Source organism: Fusarium coffeatum (genome assembly GCF_003316985.1).
Source record: "Fusarium coffeatum strain FIESC_28 chromosome Unknown BRIP53273_contig_15, whole genome shotgun sequence".
In the NCBI taxonomy this organism is placed as follows: domain Eukaryota; kingdom Fungi; phylum Ascomycota; class Sordariomycetes; order Hypocreales; family Nectriaceae; genus Fusarium; species Fusarium coffeatum.
This window is the reverse complement of record NW_022157813.1, coordinates 1-22,351: the sequence shown is the minus strand read 5'-3', so window position 1 is coordinate 22,351 and position 22,351 is coordinate 1. Positions and strand designations below refer to the sequence as shown.

Here is a 22,351-nt window from a genome sequence, read left to right as displayed (position 1 = left end):
GTTCATCTCATTATTACCCGTACAATCTCCATAATGAATGGAAGTGCAACGGATGTAAATGCAATGCAAGGCAAGGCTTCTGTCTGTGCCGCTGCGATGCACCGTGCCACACTGTACGCAAGCACCGTATTAGATCAGGCTGAGTGATTGCACTTTGAACTGCTGCACTACAGCTCCACCTATCAACATCCTCCTGCATCAAACTACTCCAACTCTTTTGATAGGGCGCGCTTGATGTTCGCGTACATCCACAAATTTGTCTTAGATTTACGAATTCTTGGTGAATGATTCTTGATGTGTCTTGACTAAATGCTTGGCAGAAACAGTAACGCCGCGGCTCTGCTTCTACCGACCAGCGACTCCGGAGACGCGTATACAGAATTGGCCGGCTGAATTACCGATCAGCGACTTGCTAATGTACATCTTGTTCTTCAAACTGGCACATAATTACACGGAGCTTATTGTGCACAGGGCATGTTCCCGCTTCTCCGTACTTATTTATTGTTCCTTCATTTGCTGCTTGGTACGTCGCTTTCCACTCGAATATTGCTGACTCCATTCTCGCGCAGGCAACAGCATCATCATACCTGATACCCCTTGTCTAGAGTTCACGCGACGCCTTCTGATCAAGGCCCAGACTGTCAGAAGCTCTCTATGCCCAGATATCCCGGATCTTTTAATCCACAAAGCCCCAGCGCCCCAGCTTATTCACTTGCACCTATTCCACTACAGGCATACCGGGCTATGTATAGCCGCTGGGCTTTCTTTTGTGCGTGCTGTGGAATTTCGAGAAGGCGTATGCAGACAGAGAAGATTGACCAACAAGCTGCATTGTCTCAGGATAACTCTCCAAAGACCCTCGTGGACCCTGCAAATCATTGGTCAAGGGTGCCCCCAAGCCAAATTAAGCACCGACCGTGCTACACTGCTACGTACTATGACAAGCGCACTTGTGTGCAGACCGCTGATCCAGGGGTAGGTATTGGGTCTTACACTTACAGACTGAATAGTCTTGGCTCTAGAGATTCGCCGATGCTATTCGTAGCCTTGCCTCTTATTTCCCTGTCGGACTGCCTATCTTGGAATAATCTTTCGGGGACTATACGGTGCTTCATCGTTCATTTCAAGCCCAGACGGATATCATGGCCGACGGTGAATAACAGCGAATTCGATAGACTATGCTCTATTACCCAGGGCAGTGACTGCAGACATTCTGCAGTGCTTCAGCGTGTGCTGGACGGGTGGCTGAGACATCCTCCGTTCATCCAGTGGCATCGTCGACTTTTTCGCATCATCAGCATTACACAACATCCGTCTCCGCCCGGTGGCGCGTCCAATCCTGTCGGGTTCGATTCGTTCCGTACGGAATCCATAGAAACGGATACACTCCGAGGTGCGGCAGACTTGCGTCTTAGCTGTGTGCTTGTGACATGCGCATCCTGCAGTTCAGTTGACAGCATTTCCCCAACTTCCCCCGCGATGCACGGATCCCGACGGGAAAGTGCGGGCGAGCGGGTGCCGGGAGCTTGCCTTTGTAAATTGAGATGGCTTATACACGACGACGACTCATAATCGTCGAATATTTATGGGTTGAATGACTTTTGTTGCTTCCTCCAGCCCGCGGCTGTGGTCGACTTGCCATAGGCGTTGTCTTTCGTTGTTGGCTTTTCACGAACACAATGCACAGTCGGCTGAGCCCCGGTTCTTTTTACTACCCCAGTCTCTTAGTCGCGATCCTCCTTTGCACTCCATAGCAGATGTTTATTGCCGGTCATGGCAAGCAATACACAAACGCCGTGACCTAGACAAGACAGCACCAACCGAATCATTGATAGTAATGGAAGGGATCCATTATGCTATCACTCCGTTGGTTACTTTCGCTGTAGTACTGTCTTCTTGGCTACGTACCTGCTGACTTATATGCATAGAGAGTTCATCACTGCCAACTATGACCAAACTGGCTTACACCCACTGATCATCCATCGATGTTGAGACCTACTGAGCATATGGACATCAGTCACTATTCACAAGCGAATGGCCACAGAAACTAGACTATACCGATCATCTCGCTAACAATAGCGGCAAGTCATTGTCCTGTTTTCACCCTTCGCTTCCTTTTTCGCCGGAGATACCAAGAGCGGATGAATCAAGTCCTTCATACAAGGACCAGAACAGGAAATGACAGTTTTGGCCCCGCAAACTGGTTGCTAAATTAACATCCAAAGAAATTCTGGAGCCGCCAAAAGCGACAGCCGCGCTGGAGTGGGATACCGAGCAAGCTTCGGAAGTTATCTATCAGACCGCCTAGGAGGATATAGATCTATGATCTCCACGCCGTCTGCCCACGTGTATGGGGTATCAAACTTATTTTCAAGATGAGAGTTGAGAAGAAGAGTCATTGCTTGACCGCAACAAATGCAATGTCAGGGACTCCACGCAGGTACCGGTCATGATGACCTCTGTTGTAGTGTTCGATTAGCAGACCCTTACCTGTATGCGTCCACTCCACGAGGCTCACGCAGGGTCTGTACCACACCTGCCTGCTTCTTACTTGCATCTGTCAATGTCACTTGTGACTTGCTTAATTGCAGGTATGGAGAACAGCAGTGACCAAGCAGGGATAGTTGATTCAGCTGACAACATCCTGAGCATCATGATTACATATTGGGAAATAGGTCATGGAAGCTTGGGTCTCATTGTTCGTGATATACACCTACCGACTATCAAATGTGAGAGGAATTAAATACAGCCTTTTGGTCCACTATAGATCGGCATTCTACCAACAACTCTCCACACAGATAGTTTCTGTTCAAAATGCCTGATACCAATCGTTTCATGAAGCTGTCAAGGCGAGGACCATTTCTGGATTTTCTTCAAACTTGATACTTTGCGGCTGTGTGACTTCGGCTCTTTAGTCGCCAAACAAGAGGTGCGATGCAGTAGAGGAACCCACAAGCCTCCAGGTTTTACCTGGTTACACTGACACCGCCATTATCAGTCACAGGCTAACTGATGGAAACAGGCTTGCTGTCAATTTGCAATTGGAAGATATGGCAGTTTGAAACAACAATCAGCCATTCACTCTTACAGTCACATTTAGCACTGATCAACATGAGAAACCGACCTCAGCCATGCCATGCCATGTCATGTCATGACAAGTCAGGACAGTGCTGGATATCCCGGGCTTGCACAGTTCCCCAAGTCACTCGAAAACGGACCGGAATCCTTGTCTGGGCTTGTCTAAAACTCCAGACATCCCATCGGGGCCCCAAGCTCTACCCCCACCATCCCGCATCTTTATATATCGACATGATTGGCTCTTGGCATCACAGTGAATTCCCCCAAACAGGATTTCGGGTTGTCTCTGCCTCGCACACACCCCGACCCTTGATCTGCTGCTGTGAGTTCCAGCTGCTTTTCTAGAAGCCTGCGCCCCTGCGTCGTGGTAGTACAATGTAGGGAGCTTGGACCAGCCTGTCAAGGTGGTCTCTCATTGCTCGCAGCAAAACTAGCCGATGTGCCAGCTCGTGCATATTCAGCAAAATCCTCTGTTGGATGCAATTGTTGGTCGCTACTCGCTACGCACAGGTTGCTACAGTACTCGACGGTACCCATCCCATCATGGACCCTGCGGTTTCAATCCTCGGCTTTTCTAATAAGATCTGTGCTTTTTAGGCAAGTTTCTTCCCCATGTTCAGAGTGGAGTTGAATGATCGGTCCATGATAATTACCACGTAGCATATGGCATTTGGCCAAATACTGCTGATCTGCGTCAGAGACCTTGGCCGACGGATTGTCATTTGGCAAATGAGGTTTCGCTTCCACTTCCACTTAGCAAGGAATGAAGATTCGCCTATAGGATACCGACATAGGTATTTGTTGACCGAGCCGTGTTCACTAATAGCACGGACAATTCTGACAGTCAGTCTATTACATTTTGTGTTTGTTGGTGATGGGGCTCATCTGCGCCGTTCATCGGTAGCTCTGCACGCGCGATTCCTAATGAGTGTTGGACTCCATCTGCACGTCGACATTTGCGATGGCGCTTCTCTTTAGCCGCATCTGCTTCGATCCATAGCCAATCTCCTCGTCTCAGGTCAGCGCAAGCAGAGGGTGAGGGTCGCCCCGGTCAGGAGCCTCTACGGATAAAGCCTTTGCTTGTTAGACTCGGGGTCAATTTCCACCAACTGACATTATGAGGCTCGGTGCGAAATGAAACGAAAAACGAGCCCTAAGTTGACGATAGTTTTGAACGGTTTAAGCGCCAGGAGACACCAACCAAGTCAAGAAGGGAATGGATCGAAATGGGCACGCACATGCTTGCAATTTTTACAAAAGACAAGACAAGACAAGTTGCGTACATATGACATTATGTAACTGTGTTGTCACAGCCTCGTCTGTCCCATCAGGCACAGACAGCTGACAGCACATCACAGGCACGATTGTGATCGATGGCTCTCGGTATATCATGGCAAGCCGCGGTTGTTGGTGGACAAGAGTGAAAGGAAAGGAAAGGAACCTCCAAACGGGCCGGCTTTTCGTCAAGGTCCATATATCTTCACGTAGCAGAAGGTATTACTGGCTATCCATAACCATGGGTATGGAGAGTTGCAATGCAGTCGACCATGAAGCCATGGATGAACTGGGGCCGCTGGACCGTTCCATCGTGACCGTAAAAGGCAAGTCGAATGCGCCGTTGTCTGATTGGTTCAAGTGCGGCGCCTTGCTTTGGATTGGAGCGTCTATTGGCTATGCTTAGGTCCAAGCCACATCTATCTCTGATTGGCCGATCGGTGACCGGGCAATCAAAATACCCCCACGCGCTGACTTTGCCAAATTGCAAAATCAAAACTCGAGCATATCTTTCACAGGCAGAAAATTTTTACCTTTGCAACCACACAAAAACCTGCGTTGCCTACCATATCTTTTCTTACCATACATACCCTTCCATCTCGCTGGGCGCGCCACGAGATACTCTACCATCCATCAGCATCGCTGATCCCCGACAGCTGCTGCAACCCTCACATACATCGCTTTATAATAACCTAGCAAGCTCGATTCCTTCGTTGCGTCATGGTTTTGGCCTTCGGGTCAAGTATTGTCTTGTATGTCTGGGAAGCGGCCGCTGCCGCTACCGTTGTGTCAGGTGCATTCTGAGTCGAGTGTGCCCCTACGGTAGACCCTTTCTGGCAGGGCTGGGATGGGATGACAGAGCTTCAATACGCAAATCGCGTGTCGGTGCGAAGCTTGATGGCATCATTTCACAGGATCTTAAACTATAGATCAAGTGCTATGCACACCCTTGCTACTATATGATACTAACCAACCTTTGAGCAGCTTTCGCGTGATGTGATGTTTTGCCAGTCACCGCGTTGAGATTCTTCTCGGCGTGGTAATCGGCATTCAGTGTCTGCTCTCCATAGACCTGGATGTTTTTGCTCTGGCATAGATAAATCTGAACTCGTTGCTGGGCACCCGGCTTTTAGAAGTCGTCTTGATCTCTTTGAGAGGCCGGGAATCAGCTGTAGGCACATACCAATACCCATCACTAGTATCTTTGTAGTTTGATCATATGAAGTCAAGTCGATATACGACCGGTAGTTTACGACGGCAGTGGCACGCTATCCCTATGGTATGCTACTATGCCCCGTCAATTTGCAACTATTGGATATTTCTTCAACCGGCAGTTGATAGATTGGCTAGCCGGCCTGGGTCACCAGAGCTTGGCTTGCCCTGCGATGCTTCCATTCCCTGCATCGTCGACGTGGCTTCAGTCGCGTGGGATTTAGTGATCAAGGCCGTTGGTCCAGGCCATGCAAAAGGGTTCAACTATCTGTCGAACGTGAAATCTCACCCGCCAAAGCCAAAGCGACAACCCAAACCTGATGATCAACGATCGGCGGGGTGTTCCGAGCCGGGCGAACGGCGTGACCGATTGGCAGATTGGGGGTTGTATAGGCATAGCTCCCGTTGATTTAACAATTGATTGATTGATTACGGATACTTATTTTCCATTGATGACTTGCCTTGTTTGAATATGCATGCCCTGCTGACGACGTAAGGAAGTATACGGGCTAAATCAAGACTATTTGCTTTCCCTCTTCCGTCGCGTAAAACGGTCTATCGGAGCGAGAACTGGGAGTCTAAATGCGAAACTGTCAGATGGGGGGAGTGTGACTTTGTCTTCATGCAGTGCATCTGTTTGGGTCAATCTACGTCTCACAAGAATGGATGCTGTGATGTGAGAAACCACGGCCGAGTCCGATGAAGAGCAGAGCCGTATACAGCAGGTGGTGGTCGATCAGCGAATTGATGAGATGGTTGCTGCTGCTGCTGATGCTGATGCTTGATACCCAACCGAATCATCTACAGACGAACGAATAAAGGCTGCTGCTGTTATGACAGCTACTGCAGGCAGTTACATATGGCCGATCGCTCGACGTAAAGGGCCAAGCAGACGGACTTTCTATTGTGGGCTTCTGAAATGACTGATCGAGAAACTAACAGCGGTTCATACGGTGTTCATACTGAAAATAACAAGATACCATAAGCTTGGCTGACCTGGGTATCGATGGTGTGCTCCAGCAATCCCCAGTTTCCAGTTTCCAATTCCAGCCTCCCGTTACTTTACTGTTACTGTTACGGCATGGACCTCGGTGCCGTGGCAAAGGCAAAAGTGGAGGAGGGGTTGGTTGTAACTTGTCAGAGGAAGACTCCTGTAACCAACTCCCTGACTTTGTATACTGGTATCAAAGAAACCAGACTTGACTCTGCAGCACCACAATTACTGAAGTATCCATTGGAGAATTAGCTGTATCTCGATTGCAGTAACAGCCCGATTCATTCGTTACTCCACCAATAACGTAAACAAAGCCTCAAGGTAAACATATATCGTCATCATGGCAGACAATAGGTAAGAAGAGGCCATCCGTTCAATCGCGTATATGTCAATTCCACAATAGAGTACTAACATGATGACCCATCTGTAGTCGTGTTGATATTATCTTCATTGGCGCTGGCGCCGTCGGTTGTTTCTATGCTTCGCGACTCCATCACGTAACGTCTCCTTGTCGCATGAGTAGCGCACTTCAACTAACCATCGTAATAGCCATCGCAAAACATCCATGTTTCTCTTGTAGCGCGCTCAAACTATGCTGCTATTGAGAAGGATGGCGTGAAGCTTCAAACGCGAAGCTTCGGCGACTACACTTTCAACCCAGACGCGGCATTCCCATCTATTGATGCCGCTGCTGCTGCCAGTTCATCGGGCGGAAAGCGAGATTGGCACTATATCTTTGTAACAACGAAAGCTCTTCCAGATATCAGCGATGACTCTTCTATAATCGAGCCTCTGGTCGGTCCAAAGTCTTGCATCGTTCTCATCCAGAACGGTGTCGGCGTGGAAGAGCCCTTCAGGAAACGATTCCCCAACAACCCCATCGTCAGTGCTGTTACGGTTATCAGCGCAGAGCAGACTTCTCCTGGTACAATTCGCCAGAACCGCTGGACACGTATCAGTATTGGACCTTACACAGATGGCCTGGCCTCGCAAGACTCGGAGCTAGGTCGCCGCGGAACAGAGTCAACTGAGGCGCTGCACCGTTGGTGGTCAGACCTAGGCGGTATCAAAGACGTGGATCCTCATGATGAAGTCGGTCTTCAGACTGTGCGATGGCATAAGCTCTGTATCAACGCAGCTATGAACCCTTCAGCTGTTCTTTCCGGAGGTCGCGGCAACGCGGATATGGTCGCAGATGACGAACTGCAGCGACATCTATCCGGCGTGATGCACGAGATCCGCGATGCCGTGCCAAAGATCTTGGGTCGACCTTTCCCGGATAGTATGGCCAAACCGGAGAAGATCATCGAGAGTACGGCGCGCAATAAGGGTGCCAGGCCAAGTATGTTGCTGGACTGGGAAGCTGGCAAGCCGCTCGAGCTCGAGGTGATCTTGGGCAATCCCGTGAGAATCGCAAGGGCCAGAGGTGTTGAGATGCCGAGATTACAGAGCTTGTATGCCCTCTTAAGATCTGCCCAAGCCATGAGAAAACAAGACATCAAGGGCAAGCTGTAATGGTAGGACGGTCTACCAATTTAGGTAACAAGGAAATCGTCGCATAGCAGCCGTCACTGCCTCATCGTGTGGGCTGATTTCCTGTTTTCACCGGATCACGATGGTGAAGAACACCCAGGCGCTTTTGGCCAAAGATGGAAATAAATTATAGAAATTATAGGTTGGTAATCAAATCGTTAAGATGTCATATAAAGGATTAAGCGTCATCAAAGCATGCAGTTATAGAAAGTCAAGTATAATATAGGTCACCCATATTTTCCAACTCCAAGCAATTTCATCACAACTATACGCAACGAATCAATGGATATTTCATACTAGACTTGAAAACTGCTTCTGATTAGTTGCTGCCTCAATCTAGTAGTGTAGGTGACTTACATTCTCTGGAGAGTTGGTGATCTCCTCGAACGCTTGGAGTGTCTCAAAGCCCATGGCTGTCAAAGACTCGGTGCCATCATCCACAACCTGAGATGCATTAGTAAACCACGAGTTCCAACAACGACAATCGATAGCTTACCGATCCCAATACAGCCTTCGTCGCTTTGTGATTCCTGGCTTGACGAACGCCCATAAACGCCAGGCCCTGCAAAGTAAGAGTTGCCAGTGGCATAGAGGATACAACTGGAGCGAGGATACCGCTGATGTGCTCAGAGCGGGACTTCAAAGACGGAAAGTGAGTTTCCAAATGGCTATGCGGATTGCAAACAATCACTGTGCCCAGTAGATTACCTGAAGCATCTTTGGCTCGGACGATCCCGCTCAACTTCGTTTCTGACAATGCATGGCGATACAGTTCCAAAACCTCTGGGCTTGCGTGGTTACGTACATGGCTCAGCACGCCATCCGCATGATCTAAATCGTGGATTAGATCAAAACTTATACCCACTCTTTGGATGCTTTGAGATAAGCCCTCAGGAGCGGACCAGTTTGTTAGGTCTTGAATAATCATGTTTGAAACGCGGCGGAGAAACTGAACATCCCAGCCGCTGGTTGTGAACCATTCTTTAATTGTGTTTACCTCGACATCAACAGGGATGCCAAGGAAGACACCGGGGAACGACGAGCCAATCTGCACTTGCTTGATTCCTCGGTGCTGCACAAGGCTCCTGAGTGCTCGTCGATGAAGAGACCTTCCGATAGACACATCACGTTTGGTAGGCTCAACAAAGACGCCGCCCAGGATACCGACCCCGTGAACATAATAAGTAGCAGCAAAGCCATACAAAGCGTTTGTGCTACTGTTTCTGACAACAAAGTGCGACTCGACAATGTTAGGGTTGTTCAGTTGGAAGGACGCAGCTGTCGTTGCACGTAAGAACTGCAGATCTGGTGCGCTTGCTCGGTGGACAGCTCGAAGAAGGTCGTTCAACCCTGATGCGTCACGCCCGGAGCTATACTCCTCCACCAGCCAGTGTTGTCTCGATTTGACCACCTTTTTGCTCTTCCGCAACGTTCCCGGAAGTGTACCAAGTGGTGCAATCTCTCCCACCAGTGTCCTCGCAAGGGCATGCAAAGCGCTCTCGGTGAAGTCAAAGGTACAGACATATGTACCAATTGATTTGTCCATAGCAAAATCATAGGGAGAGCTGACCGCGACTACAATCAGTTGCTTCTTCTGGCCTCTAGTGCGCAGCATGGAACACATCATGTCAACGTGTTTGGTAAAGCCAGCTTGGTATAGGTTTCGATTGGCATCAGCGGTGACAATGATGATGCAAGAGGCTCTGTGAATGAGGTTTTCATGTACTGTAGCTGGTCAGAAAGGCATACATTCAACGGAGGACAACAGTACTACCTGGACGAACTCCATTAGCCGTATAGCTGGTGTGGAGCAGTTTCTCATTACGAGCTCTGGCAAGTGACTTGCCGAACTCTCGAAAGACACCCTCTCCGCTTAGAATTGCGCGGCGGTCGCGGCCATCATTATGTGTCCACATCTCGTGCGGGCCTTCTGCTTGACTTTGGCCATCCTTAGCAGCGAGTAGTTTCTTTGTGAGAGAAGATGCAGGAAGTGGTTTGACTAAGGGTGTCAGCAATAGGAGCTCTTCTCCTGGGTGCATAGATGCTGTGAGCGGAATGAGCTTCTCCTTGTCTCGAATGATTGTTATTGAGTCGTCATAGGCGCGGAGTGACAGCGCAAGGTGAGATGGATGAAGCTGGGAAAGAAGAGAAATGCCTGGGGGGTTCAGGGCCTTTTCCCATGAGGTACATGTCGATTTTAGGTTGAGTACCCTTCTCAAAGACGTAAAGATTCTCTCTTTACTGACGATTCCGTTCTCATAGCCCAGTTTGAGGCCCTTGATAGCTTCAAGCTGGACCTCGTAGGCACGACATAGGAGGACAAGGTCACAGCCTGCCTCAACAGCCATAATAACGCCGTTTTGGACACCAAGCTCGTGGCTGAGGGCCTCCATCTCCAAGCATTCTGAGATCGCAACGCCGTTGAATCCGAGCTCATCTCGTAACAGTTCGTCCACAACTTGTTCAGAGAGACAAGCATGACTGACGTTCATAGATGGGTTGGATATACCACAACCTCCCACAAACATGGCATCCAATTTACCCGACGCAACAGCATTGCGAAATGGGACGAGAGCGCTGATACTCAACTCCTCTAGAGTTTGAGTAATGATAGGCACATCTAGGTTTGAGCCAAGGAAGTTCAGGTTTCCGTATGATGGAAAATGCTTTCCGCAGGAGGCTATTCCTGCATCACGAATTCCTCTTAGAGCAGCAAGGCCATACTGAGAAACTTCTTGGGGGTCATCGCCGGTAGCGCGTACTCCCAATGGTTGATATCGAGCATTGTTAAGAACGTCAAGGACAGGACCCAGCATCAGGTTGACACCACATGCCGAGATCTCAGTTGCAGTAGCCTTGGTGACCTCATACGCTAGGTCGGCTCGGCCAGTAGCCGCAATACCCATAGCGCTAGGGAATTGACAGACATAGTCCTCGTCAAAAAGACTGTTGACACCTCCATTCTCTTGGTCGAGGGCAATGAGAAGAGGTTGTAAGTGACCAGCATTCTTTGCAATGGTCTGTAACTCTTGGACTAGTTCAGCAGTCTGCTGAGCAGCTTCACAGGGTCAGTACTATAGAATGGCCCAAGCTCCATGATGGAGACTTACATTTTAGGTTTTTGGCAGTAAGAATGATAGACCCAAGGTGGTGGTCCTCAATAAGGGTCCTGATCTGGGGCGTGACTTCAGTGCCATCCCAGCCCATGATGAGGATCTGCCCAATGGCACTGCATGGCCGGACCAGTTAGCATGATCTGTTACTTCGTACATTGATCCAATTGACTCAAATTCTCCGAGCTTCGGAGCCGAAGGGTGGAGGTAGATCTAATTGTCTGGAGAGATGGACTGGACCGACCACCACGGGAGTGGGTACGTACCGGTCGAGATCCTGCCATGATGGATCCAGGTCGCTATTATCTGAATGGGCCATGATGGTTGGGCGGCGAGGAGGCCTCGTCACATGATACTTTGATCTCTTTTGGTGGTGAAGACGATGCTCATCCCTCGATGGCCCCGCGTGTTTGAGTCTGAGGTAACGATGCGATGCGTTGGCATGACGGTAGCCTTCTCGCGACGACGAGGACGATGCTGACCCAGGAGGGGCCATAATGGAATGGCTGTTGCCGAACGCCTAAACTTCGGTTGATATGATTGGTGTATATTGATTGGCTGCTTGTGGAAGGTACGGTGCAGTACAAGGGGAGGTTGGGGAAGGTGGTAAGTGGGGTCCTGGTCCTTCTGTCAGTGGAGGTTGTTCTTTATGGCGGTTACTGACGCAGTGACGCCCCAGCAGTTAAACGTTACGTTACATGGAACAACAGCAACAAAGCAAGCCTTTGGCTGCAGTCGAGTTTCACGTTGTGTTGAGTCAATAAAGACTGAACCAGGTAAGGATGAGCAATGGATTCTGAGGCAAAATGGACGGGTGCCATGATCTTTGTACCCAAGTGCACCCTGGTCTGTCAATATGCGCAGCAACATACCCAAAGGGAACCAGACCATACCACACCAGGTTGAGCCTCCCCACACAGTCTCTGTTCGTGGTTTCGACGATGGCACCGTTCATTTGGGTCAAACTTGCACGGTCACTGAATCGCAATGACGATATGACGAGATAAGTTTTATCGTGCTATCAGGAAAACGTGGCCGTCTTCGGCGCCTTGATAGGGCTTTTTCAGGTCTGGTGATGGGATCTTCGGCGTACTAGTATAACACGATTCGCCCTCAGTTTCGAATATGAATTATTGTCCTTAGGGCCTCCAAGCAAAGGCCAAGCACGACAGTCGAAAACATCAAGCATCAAGTAAAATACCTAACGCTTCTTTATAGACCACTCCTACAATCCTTCAACATGCCTATCGCAGTCTCGCCGACGCTGCCCAAAAATGGCCTTACCAAGTTTACCAACTGCCGGTTGCTGAAAGGCAACGATCTAGTTTGGGAAGACCTTTGGGTCAGCTCGGCCAATGGCAAGATTGTCGATAGCCAGGCATCCTTCTACGGTGGCCGTAATATGCCTGAAGATACTATTGATCTCGGTGGGCGCATCATTGCTCCTGGTCTCATCGAGTGTCAGCTCAATGGCGCCTTCGGGTTCAACTTCTCAACCCTCCTCGATGACATGACCGAATATGGCAAAAACATCCAAAAGGTCAATCGCCTACTGGTCAGGACAGGGGTCACCTCTTACATCCCAACCATCACAAGCCAGCGACCGGAATTATACCAAAAGGTGCGTTCTGTTTTGGTGGGGCGATTGTACATGAAGCTAATTACCAATAGGCCCTCCCGTACCTTGGTCCGTCCGGGGAACTGCGGATCCCCGGTCACGGGGCCGAATCTCTCGGAGCTCACTGTGAAGGTCCCTTCCTGAGTCCTACCAAGAACGGAGTCCATAATCCCAATGTCCTCACCGAAGCTCAATCTATCCAAGACATCGAACGATGCTATGGTCGAGAAAATATGGTCCCTGGGCCTGATGGGTCTCCAATTCCCATCAAGATGATTACTGCCGCACCTGAACGGGGACAGATGATGAATCTGATTCCGGAGATTACATCAAGAGACATCATCTACTCCATTGGCCATACCGAAGCAACATACGAAGAGGCATCTCAGGCTGTCAGTAAGGGTGCTACGATGATTACACACCTTTTCAATGCCATGCGCCCATTGCATCACAGGAACCCAGGAGTCTTTGGGGTTCTGGGCAAGGCCGAAAGCGTGCCGCGACCTTATTTCGGTATCATCTCTGATGGAATCCACTTACATCCTACAACCATCAAAATTGCCTACAGCGCTCATCCAGATGGGTTCGTCCTGGTCACAGATGCCATGCATCTTGTAGGTCTCCCTGATGGAGCTTATCCTTGGACGAATGGGGGAAAGACAAACAATATCGTTAAACGTGGTTCTAAGCTTCTTCTCGAGAACTCTGACACTATCGCCGGAAGGTAAGTACCAATCCACTATGAGAAGGCTTGCAGCTGAACTAATTTGTCAAAGCTCAATTACTTTGCTCGAGTGTGTCAACAACTTCATGAAATGGACGGGAGCTAGCATCCCCCAGGCCCTTGGAGCCGTGACATCAACACCTGCAGCTATGCTCGGCTTGCAAGGGGTCAAGGGTACGCTAGAATCCGGCGCTGATGCAGATCTGGTGATTCTATCAGACAGCCTTGGAAGTCAGGACGAAGTTGGAGGATCAAGCGAATTCCTCGTGCTTGATGAGGTGTGGAAGTTTGGTGAGAGAGTTTTGGACTCTGCTGACGAGAGCAAGTTGAAGTAAATGATGTTGGTCGGTGTTCAGTGGCGTCACCATTGTTTGCTTATCATAAGAATAAAGATTAAGACTGCATTGAGAGGTAGATTCCAAAGAGTATTTGGCGTTAGAAAGGTTTCTGGACTGGTTTAAAACGTACAAGGAGCATTGATTAAAAGCATCAATAGAAATATGATTCGTTCGACCTTTTTTATTAACATCTTATCGAGTTTGAAATTTTGTCTTTGTTTCAACGAGATGCCGATTTGGTGATAGCAAACAGCGCTACAAAAGCCTCCTTCCATACAGCATTCGTCGAGGTCCTTATTTTTAGCAGATCAAAGCTGGTCGCGGGGTCTAGCTCTTCTATCTTCACATGGAGCTCTCCGTCTCGGGCCAATTGTAAAACAGAATGCTAATCAACGATAAGAAACCATGGACAAGAACAGGAAGGGTCAGCCAGCCCAGTGGGTCTCTCCCCACAACGCTACCTTCCACAGGCTACGGCTACAGTTGCGATACAGCGGGCGGACAGGCAAGACAGGTCCAGGTCCAGCCTCCACACTCTCCGCCCTCCGCTCTCCTCCAGTCGAACTATCTTTACTCTGCTCACTCTAACCTCAGGGCACTTTGTTTGCTCGTCGCTTCAACTCTTTCTCCCTTTTCTACCCTCGGCGCTGTACCGGGGAAATAAAAACCGCCATCGCTGGTGTCGCCAGCTTATACTGATCGTTTTGCATCGTTACACATACTTGCGCGATCACGTTGTGTTGCTATTCCATTCCCCGCCGCGCGCACTTGATCCAATGAGGCTTTGACGGTTCCTTTCAACTGAACAATGCCATGTCCACCTACAACTCAATGTCGGGGCTGCCTACTGGCGCCTCTTCCAGCGAAGCGATGGCGATGAATTTTGGATCAGCGCACTCTACGAGTATGAGTATAGACGTCTTTGATCAGGATATTACTTTTGATGAGTCCTTACTGTACGTACTGCATCGCACATGCGACGCGCGCGCAAGATTTCGGACAATGGCAGTCGAAGCTGACAATCGATCTACAGAGATGGGGCTGCACTGCAGACTCTGCCTTTCGGCAGTTCGTACGACTTGGATGCTTTTTCCTCAACATTTGAAGATCCCTTTTCATATTCGACTCGACAATTCCAGCCTCCTCAGACGCAAGATGCATTGCATGAAGAGTCCTCGCCGCAGGAGCCCGACAACAAGCTTCTCGGCTTTTCTGCCCCTGCCGCGAGCGCTACTATTCTCAACGAGAACAACCAGCTAGTGGAGGTCGGCATGACTGCTGAGCTATATGGTATGTTCTTCGTTGCCGAAGACGTCTTTGGAGCAGATGCCACAGGGCGGCCATTAGAGTTGACCTGCTATCGGCGTAACCTATGGCAATGCTCAGGGCAGATTACCCTGCCCCGGGTAATTAGGAATATTGTGAACGAGCAGCGGCAGCACATCCAGATATTTGAGCTACTGGCTTCCATTGCAGCCATTGAATCTATCGAAGGCAAAGCAACTGAAATTATATCAATACCTTGGAAGAATGCCAACCCTCAGGGCGGCGATGATTCAAAATCCGTCACAGCGCCGCCAACTATCACATTGGATATCACGTCAGGACAGGAGCTTGACGCACATCGCATCTCTCTACCTATATCGTGGAAACGTCTCCAGTTTAAGCATGCCACTGCCAACAATGGCCGAAGAAAGGGCTTGCAGCAACACTATGTGGTAAAGATAAGCCTACTAGGCAAGACGCAGACCGGAGAACTGGTCAAGATTGCAGAGATACAGTCAGGGCCGGTCATTGTAAGAGGTAGAAGTCCCAGGAACTTTGATAGCAGGAAAGACGTTCCTTTGACGGGCGATAAGAGGTTTGAGAGGAGAAGCACTTCGACATCAAATCTCGACCATCCGACACTTAAGCTGGAACGGGAAAATTCACAAAACTTTCCCCAGCGATTTCCTCCGGCCGGTAATCTTCAAGTAAGTTCCGATTTCATATATGTCGAGTGAAAGTGCTAACAAATAAGCAGCCGAATGACTGGTCAACCCCTCAGTCGCTATCTCACCCACTGCCCAGTCCTCAACCGGGTGCAAGTCCACATCCGGCAAAGCGGGTTGCCTTATCACCGTCGATGACCAGGCCCCCGATACCAGCTTGGTCCAGCGACTCAAGCAATTCTGCCAAAGCAGCAAATGCTCACAACGGCAAAAACTCGGTTCCACGCCAGAACCCTTCTCTCCCGATCAATCTGTCGCTGTCCGAGGACGAAAGAAGTCCCAACCGCTCCAGTGCTGAGCTGCATAGTCCCAATTCCGGTAAAGGTTATACCACATCGGGGGCAAATCGAGAAAACAGTCCTGCAGACGAGGGCGCCGATCCCTTGTACGAATACTTCCCATTAACTGTGGATGATTGGTACGTTACCATGTTTTTTTGTCTCTACCCACTTGAGACGTTACTAACCCTCGACCAGGATGCCGCCTGTGGATGCTGTGTACCGGCCACACGTGGTGCATCACACGATCATGCCACCCGAGATGAAGGCACAGCAGCTCAAGAGCAAGGCCAAACGATACTTTGCATCAGACTGATGTATCTTGAAAGGTCTACAGATGGTTTATGAAATGCTGGAAAAGTCTTCTTGCTGTATATTATAGTTGGTGTGGTTTGCTTTGTTGACACGGTGGCATAGGGGAGGAGTATTCTTGGGTAGCGATTTCATAGGGAAGCAGATCTAGTTCATGGTGGATGATAGGGCTATCACTGAGGGCATGAGATGAGATGCCAGTATCCTATAACTATAATGCAATGTCTAGCTGTTACAATGCTCTGTGTCATGATGCACCGAATGAATAGTGCATAGATCTCATTACTTAACTCACTCATCACTCAAAAGATTATTAGTAACAAGCATAGATTGCCTTAGTACACCACTCGATGGCAAGGAGAGTAAGTGACATCGGTATCTCCAGTTTTAAAATGTGTATTGAATGTACCACACTCCAATGGTTTAATACCACACACTCCAACGCCCAAACCATCCAAAATGACCACTGGGTATCTTAATCTACAACTAACCAGAAAGTAACTCCCTATTCAACAGCTAAACTTGATTTATTTTAATCCATATTGATACAATCTGGTAATCTCAATCCTAAGCAACTCTATAGAGCAGACAAAACCACCTGTCTCTACCACATATCCGCCATCCCATCTCAATTTCCTTGCAACTACTCAGTGAGCTCCAACAGCGTTCGTTCTGTTTTGCAGTTCGGGGTTAGGCGTCAATCTGCGGTTCAGATTTGGCTCGGGAATGCGCGAGGCCATGCGATCCGGAACAAGGTCAGGGGAAGGAGACCGCATTGTCTTAATGTCTACTGGCATCGGCTGAAGTAAATCAGAGGCGACATGCTCGGGAGACATGGCGACAGCGCTGTCGATCAAATCAACCTTTGTCTTTGGAACATCGGTCTGAACTTCAAGGTTTGGTGTAAGTCGGCGGTTGAGGTTCGGTTCAGGAATACGCGATGCCATGCGATCGGGCAAAAGATCGGGCGAAGGTGTTCTCATAGAGTAGTCTCCCGCAGGTGTTGCGCGTAGAAGATGCGAGGCAATAGGTTCAGGAGCAATGATCACAGGGCTCTGAGCTCGATGGATCTTGGTTTCAGGGATGGCGACGTTGCCAGTTCGCACTTTGGAGGGGAGAATCTGCTCGAATCCCTGCTCACGCGCAACTTTCTCGATACTCTTGAAGTACTATTCATTTGTTAGCGGTGGTTCATTCGGCAGGGACGTGTGTGCTTACCTTGACTGTCTTGACCTGCAGTTCCAATGTAGCATCCTCGTCGACCACAATCATAGGATGAGGGTGCAGTTGCAGGCAGGATAGTGACCACATGTGGTTGACTCCCTGTTCAACGCACTTCTGTAGTGCAAGTGCCTTGCGAGCTCCCAGAATAATAACAACAACCTCCCTCGCCTCGAGAACCGTCTGGACACCTACAGTCAATGCCATTCTCGGCACCCTGTTCACATTGTTGTCAAAGAAGCGTGAGTTGGAAAGAATGGTATCGTAGGCCAGTGTCTTGACCCTGGTTCGGCTAGCAAGACTAGATCCAGGCTCATTGAAAGCAATGTGGCCATCTTCACCAATGCCAGCTAGGAAGAGATCAATACCACCAGCGTCTTTGATGGCCTTCTCATATGCATCGCACTCGGCCTCTGGGCTGGCAGCGTTGCCGTTGAGGATGTGTACGTTGGAAGGATGGATGTTGACATGAGAGAAGAAGTGTTTCCACATAAAGGAGTGGTATGAGTTGGGATCGTCTCGAGGAAGACCGACGTATTCGTCCATGTTGAAGGTGACTACATTCTCAAAGGAGACCTGTTGTGGTTAGATGATGGTTCGATATGAGACAATGTAGGACATACTTCGCCAGCCTTGAATCTGCGTACGAGCTCATTGTAGACGCCGATAGGGCTAGAGCCTGTAGGCAAGCCTAGGATGAAGGGATGCTCAGGTGTAGGTTGGAACGCATTGATACGCTCCACCACGTAATTGGCGACATACTTGCACGCCTCATTCTCATCGTCACGGATGATAAGACGCATGTTGTAAGATGTAAGGGATGGGGAGTTGTAATCGTTTTATAAGTGGTGATGATTATAGATGAAGGTAATAGTCAGTGTTGTTGAATTGTAGTAGGGGTTTATGGGTGGGTAGAGCTTTGAAGAAGTGAGATCACCCGCTGGAGGAGCCAGTTGCTTATGAGGAAGAACATATGAATCCGAAAGGTGCAAGTCATTACCAAGAAAGAGTTACTGAGTAGTTGCATCATGGCAGTCGCTACGGGATCGGCCACCTACCACCTTCCCTCTGCCAACCAGGGCGTAGCGTGGAGCAAGCGACTTCGCTCAGTGGCCATGTAAGGTATCATAGAGTCACGATGCTTGTCTCTGAATCATGATGGAGGGGATGAAACGTTTACCGTAGACGTCAGATAAAACTTCTGACACTGTCGTGAAGCCCGCACTGTACTGCTTCTGGTGTTGTCGTCAAGGCTGCTTCGACAAGAACTGCTATTGGTTGGAGATCAAGTTACAGAAGCTTCTGAAGACATTCCGGGTTAAAGACGGAGATAGATAATGACAGGCAGTAGCCGGCATTAGCTCCGATGTAAGGTAGCGTTGGGAACCTGGAAGCGTGTTATCAGATCAAGGGCAGGGAAGCATTCGCTTGTTTACTTGGTGGCAATATGACAAGAGCCTGCTCGTGTTAGTTACTCCTCGTGGTTAGTTATACCGTATCGTATTAATTGGTCTAGAAGCTTATGGTTTTTAGCCCCCATCTAGAAATCAAATCCGAGGTATCAAAGTCCGAGATTGATTATGTGTAGGTAAGCACCGTTGTTCAAGGTGACAGTCACAATCACAAGGGTCCAGGGTAGTGGTAGAGGCACCGAAGAAGGGCAGATTGTTTCAAATTACGCCTCTTGGCGATACGATGGAATAGCTACCTCCCCCGGTTGGGGATCGGGTGTGATATCCAGGTTTAATGGAAACGAGTGTAACGAGAAAGAGGGTCGAAAGGTAACATGTACGTAGATGAGATGAACCCTTGGAGTAATATTTATGGAGAGAGGCTAAAGATGCAGTGCTAGTGGTGCACTAACAATTACCCAAAACGTGATGCTTTAGTGGTGGGTTGGTGGGACTAGGTGCTAGGCTAGGTACAGGTCCATTACCAGGTAGCCTAGCCCACCCGTAAAAGAACCACCCAATCCACTTTCTCACGGGGCACTCACACGCAACGTTACAACTCCCCCCATTTGGTAGAGATCCTCCAGACCATTCAAAGTCTGACCCAACAAGCCTTTTCAATCAAATCAACAGCAATTACAAGTATACTTTCACTTCAGTACACGCAATGTGCTCTGTAGCGCCTGCTTTAGTGTGTTTACCTCCGGTGGCGGTTGTCGCGTGTCGCCTGAGCAGCATCAGCGGGCGCCTTGTCCTTGTCCTGGTTGCGCTGTGCGACGTTGAATTCAATTTCTCATCAATGATCAACCCTCAACAGAGGTACCTCTCTTCTCATAATGAACTGAACTGGATATGATATGCCACCTTACTTTTTACTACTTTGACTTGACACAGCGTGAACTGAAACAGAAGTCAACCACGACTCGACTCGACCGGATCCAACTTGACTCGAACCTCCTTTGCAACGTCGTCGAGTCCCTCCTCCGCCCTACTCCGTCCTCTTTCCCATCCTTTCTGACCCAGTCAAAAGTCACTTTTGGCATGTCCCATCAGAGGTGGCCCGTTTCTATTCCCCATCTCCGTATCGTTTCTCCCAACCTAGATCTCGCCTCTGTTACCGATCCAGGACTTGTGCCTGTCCATCAGACTCTCTCTCCACCTGCTAGTAGTAGTAGTAGGTCCATTGGGGCGTAAGATTCTCACCCTCATCCTCACCCTCACCCCATTTGTTCCTTCGACACCAGACTCCTTCAGCCTCTTCTTTTCGTATCCTCTTTGGTATTTACTTTCCGTCGTGCCCATGATAATCGGGCTCCCTTTCCCTCTCCTCCTTCGTTACTATCTTTCATAACATAATCACTCGTTTCTCAAAATGTCGACTTTTCAAAAGAAGCTCTTGGCTGCTATCATCAAGAGTCTCCTTCGAGGAAAATCACTGGTTCAGTCTCTCTTGGCTTACTGGAGCAGTTCACTGGGCCATGACACAACCGGCAAACCTCGAGTTGGTAACACGCCGCGCAGGTCTATCCAAGAATTTCTTAAAGAGGCCGAATCTCTGTTCCTCGACCCTATCGCCCAAGATTGTCTGCAGCAACTATCTCGCAACATGCGAAAACAGCTTCTAGAACGACTTGAGACAGACATGGAATGTATGCTGCCGTCGTACAGTCACCAGTTGCCAAGAGGCACAGAAGTCGGCCGTTTTGTAGCTTTGGATGTTGGCGGTTCAACCCTCAGAGTAGCATTGGTGGAACTCTGTGGTCGCATGTCCAATATCGGGGAACAGAGTAAAATTATCAGCACGCAGAAATTCTACATCAGCCCCGATATCAAGGCTTTAGAGGGGATGGCTTTCTTCGATTGGATGGCGGAGAGGATAATGGAAACCCTTTCAGCAGAGCTAGAGCAGCATGATAGATCTGATGGACCTTTGCCCATGTCGATGGCATGGAGTTTCCCTATCGAGTATGTATATCCATAATGATGCTTGCATATAGCACTGACATTTTCTCTAGACAAACATCACTGGCAGGTGGCAAGCTGCAGGGTATGGGCAAAGGCTTTTGTGCATGCAACGGCTTGTTAGGCCAAGACCTTGGAGAGATTGTGCGAACAGCTTGTCTGAACCGCGGTCTTAACGTAGAACTTCGAGCTATTGTCAACGACTCAAGTGCATGCTTACTATCAGAGTCGTATAACCACCCTACAACACGATTCGGTCTTATCCTTGGCACCGGTGTCAACCTCGCTGCCTACCTTCCTGTATCAGCCATTGGACGAGTCAAGTTCGGCCAACGTCCCCCTCAATGGTTCGAGAAGGCGACACACGTTATTATCAACAGCGAGATCAGCATGATGGGACGTGATATCTTGCCCTTGACAAGATGGGACAAGCAGTTGTTGGCAAACCACTCTCGACCTGACTTTCAGCCTCTAGAGCACATGGTCAGTGGCTACTATCTCGGCGAGATCTGCAGGCTTGCGCTTGTTGAAGCCATCGAGACAACAGGGGCTTTCGGAGGCGTGGTTCCCGCTTCATTGCAGAAGCCTTATTCATTCTCGACCGAGACGCTTTCTATTATTGAGAAGTAAGTTCCGTCACGCTGTTCAGCGATGTCGAGGGTACTAACAATGCACAGGGATACAAGCTCTGGTCTTGAAGAGGCACGCAAGCAGTTCTCCTCTCGCCACCCATCCAGCCATGCTCCTACGACAGCCGACCTAGCATTGCTCAAGCAACTAGCGTCGTTCATCTCCAAGCGTTCAAGCGCGCTCGCTGCTACCGGAGTTCACGCATTCTGGAATCTTCGCATTGAAAGCCAGGATAAGTTTATCCAAACTCTGTCTCCAGGATCTCCTGAACGGGACAGCGCCGAGGCAGACCGTGATCTTGCCCAGACAACCGTCGCCTACAACGGCGCAGTCATTGAGAGCTACCCAGGCTACCTTGACAGCTGCCAGTCATACTTGGATGACTTGGTAGCAAGTGATCAAAAGGAAAAGGCCGAAACTCGAACAATCAAGCTTGTTTCGGCAAAGGAGAGCTCCTTGATGGGAGCAGCTGTGGCGCTGGCGTCTTTGGAAGAAGTCGTTGAGGGGCCGTTGGGTGTAGTGGGCTAAAAAAGAGAAAGTGCACAGAAAGACACAATGTTAATGACACGAAGCATAGGTACAGGTGTTTGGAGTTATGATTCCTTTTTTTTTTTTTTTTTT

The 22,351-nt window shown here is 49.2% G+C and overlaps 6 protein-coding genes across 6 annotated transcripts; 4 read left to right on the top strand and 2 right to left on the bottom strand.

Moving 5' to 3' along the window:
- Positions 1-6,899: 6,899 nt before the first annotated feature.
- FIESC28_00574 (uncharacterized protein) lies at positions 6,900-8,074 on the top strand (the record flags this gene model as incomplete). Its single annotated transcript, XM_031154725.1, has 3 exons — positions 6,900-6,913; positions 6,990-7,056; positions 7,109-8,074. 3 exons carry the CDS (start codon positions 6,900-6,902, stop codon positions 8,072-8,074), a joined length of 1,047 nt encoding a protein of 348 aa, XP_031021168.1.
- Positions 8,075-8,351: 277 nt separating this feature from the next.
- FIESC28_00573 (uncharacterized protein) lies at positions 8,352-11,524 on the bottom strand (the record flags this gene model as incomplete). The annotated part of the gene is made up of 6 exons (XM_031154724.1): positions 8,352-8,357; positions 8,450-8,536; positions 8,589-9,817; positions 9,864-11,150; positions 11,203-11,321; positions 11,472-11,524. 6 exons carry the CDS (start codon positions 11,522-11,524, stop codon positions 8,352-8,354), a joined length of 2,781 nt encoding a protein of 926 aa, XP_031021167.1.
- Positions 11,525-12,445: 921 nt separating this feature from the next.
- Positions 12,446-13,882, top strand: FIESC28_00572 (uncharacterized protein; the record flags this gene model as incomplete). The annotated part of the gene is made up of 3 exons (XM_031154723.1): positions 12,446-12,826; positions 12,877-13,547; positions 13,600-13,882. 3 exons carry the CDS (start codon positions 12,446-12,448, stop codon positions 13,880-13,882), a joined length of 1,335 nt encoding a protein of 444 aa, XP_031021166.1.
- An 834-nt stretch (positions 13,883-14,716) lies between these two features.
- Positions 14,717-16,470, top strand: FIESC28_00571 (uncharacterized protein; the record flags this gene model as incomplete). Its single annotated transcript, XM_031154722.1, has 4 exons — positions 14,717-14,841; positions 14,919-15,858; positions 15,909-16,294; positions 16,353-16,470. The coding sequence occupies 4 exons, from the start codon at positions 14,717-14,719 to the stop codon at positions 16,468-16,470; spliced, it is 1,569 nt and encodes a 522-aa protein (XP_031021165.1).
- A 643-nt stretch (positions 16,471-17,113) lies between these two features.
- Positions 17,114-18,490, bottom strand: FIESC28_00570 (uncharacterized protein; the record flags this gene model as incomplete). Its single annotated transcript, XM_031154721.1, has 3 exons — positions 17,114-17,635; positions 17,685-18,263; positions 18,311-18,490. The coding sequence occupies 3 exons, from the start codon at positions 18,488-18,490 to the stop codon at positions 17,114-17,116; spliced, it is 1,281 nt and encodes a 426-aa protein (XP_031021164.1).
- A 2,020-nt stretch (positions 18,491-20,510) lies between these two features.
- Positions 20,511-22,258, top strand: FIESC28_00569 (uncharacterized protein; the record flags this gene model as incomplete). Its single annotated transcript, XM_031154720.1, has 3 exons — positions 20,511-21,103; positions 21,154-21,726; positions 21,778-22,258. The coding sequence occupies 3 exons, from the start codon at positions 20,511-20,513 to the stop codon at positions 22,256-22,258; spliced, it is 1,647 nt and encodes a 548-aa protein (XP_031021163.1).
- Positions 22,259-22,351: the final 93 nt, after the last annotated feature.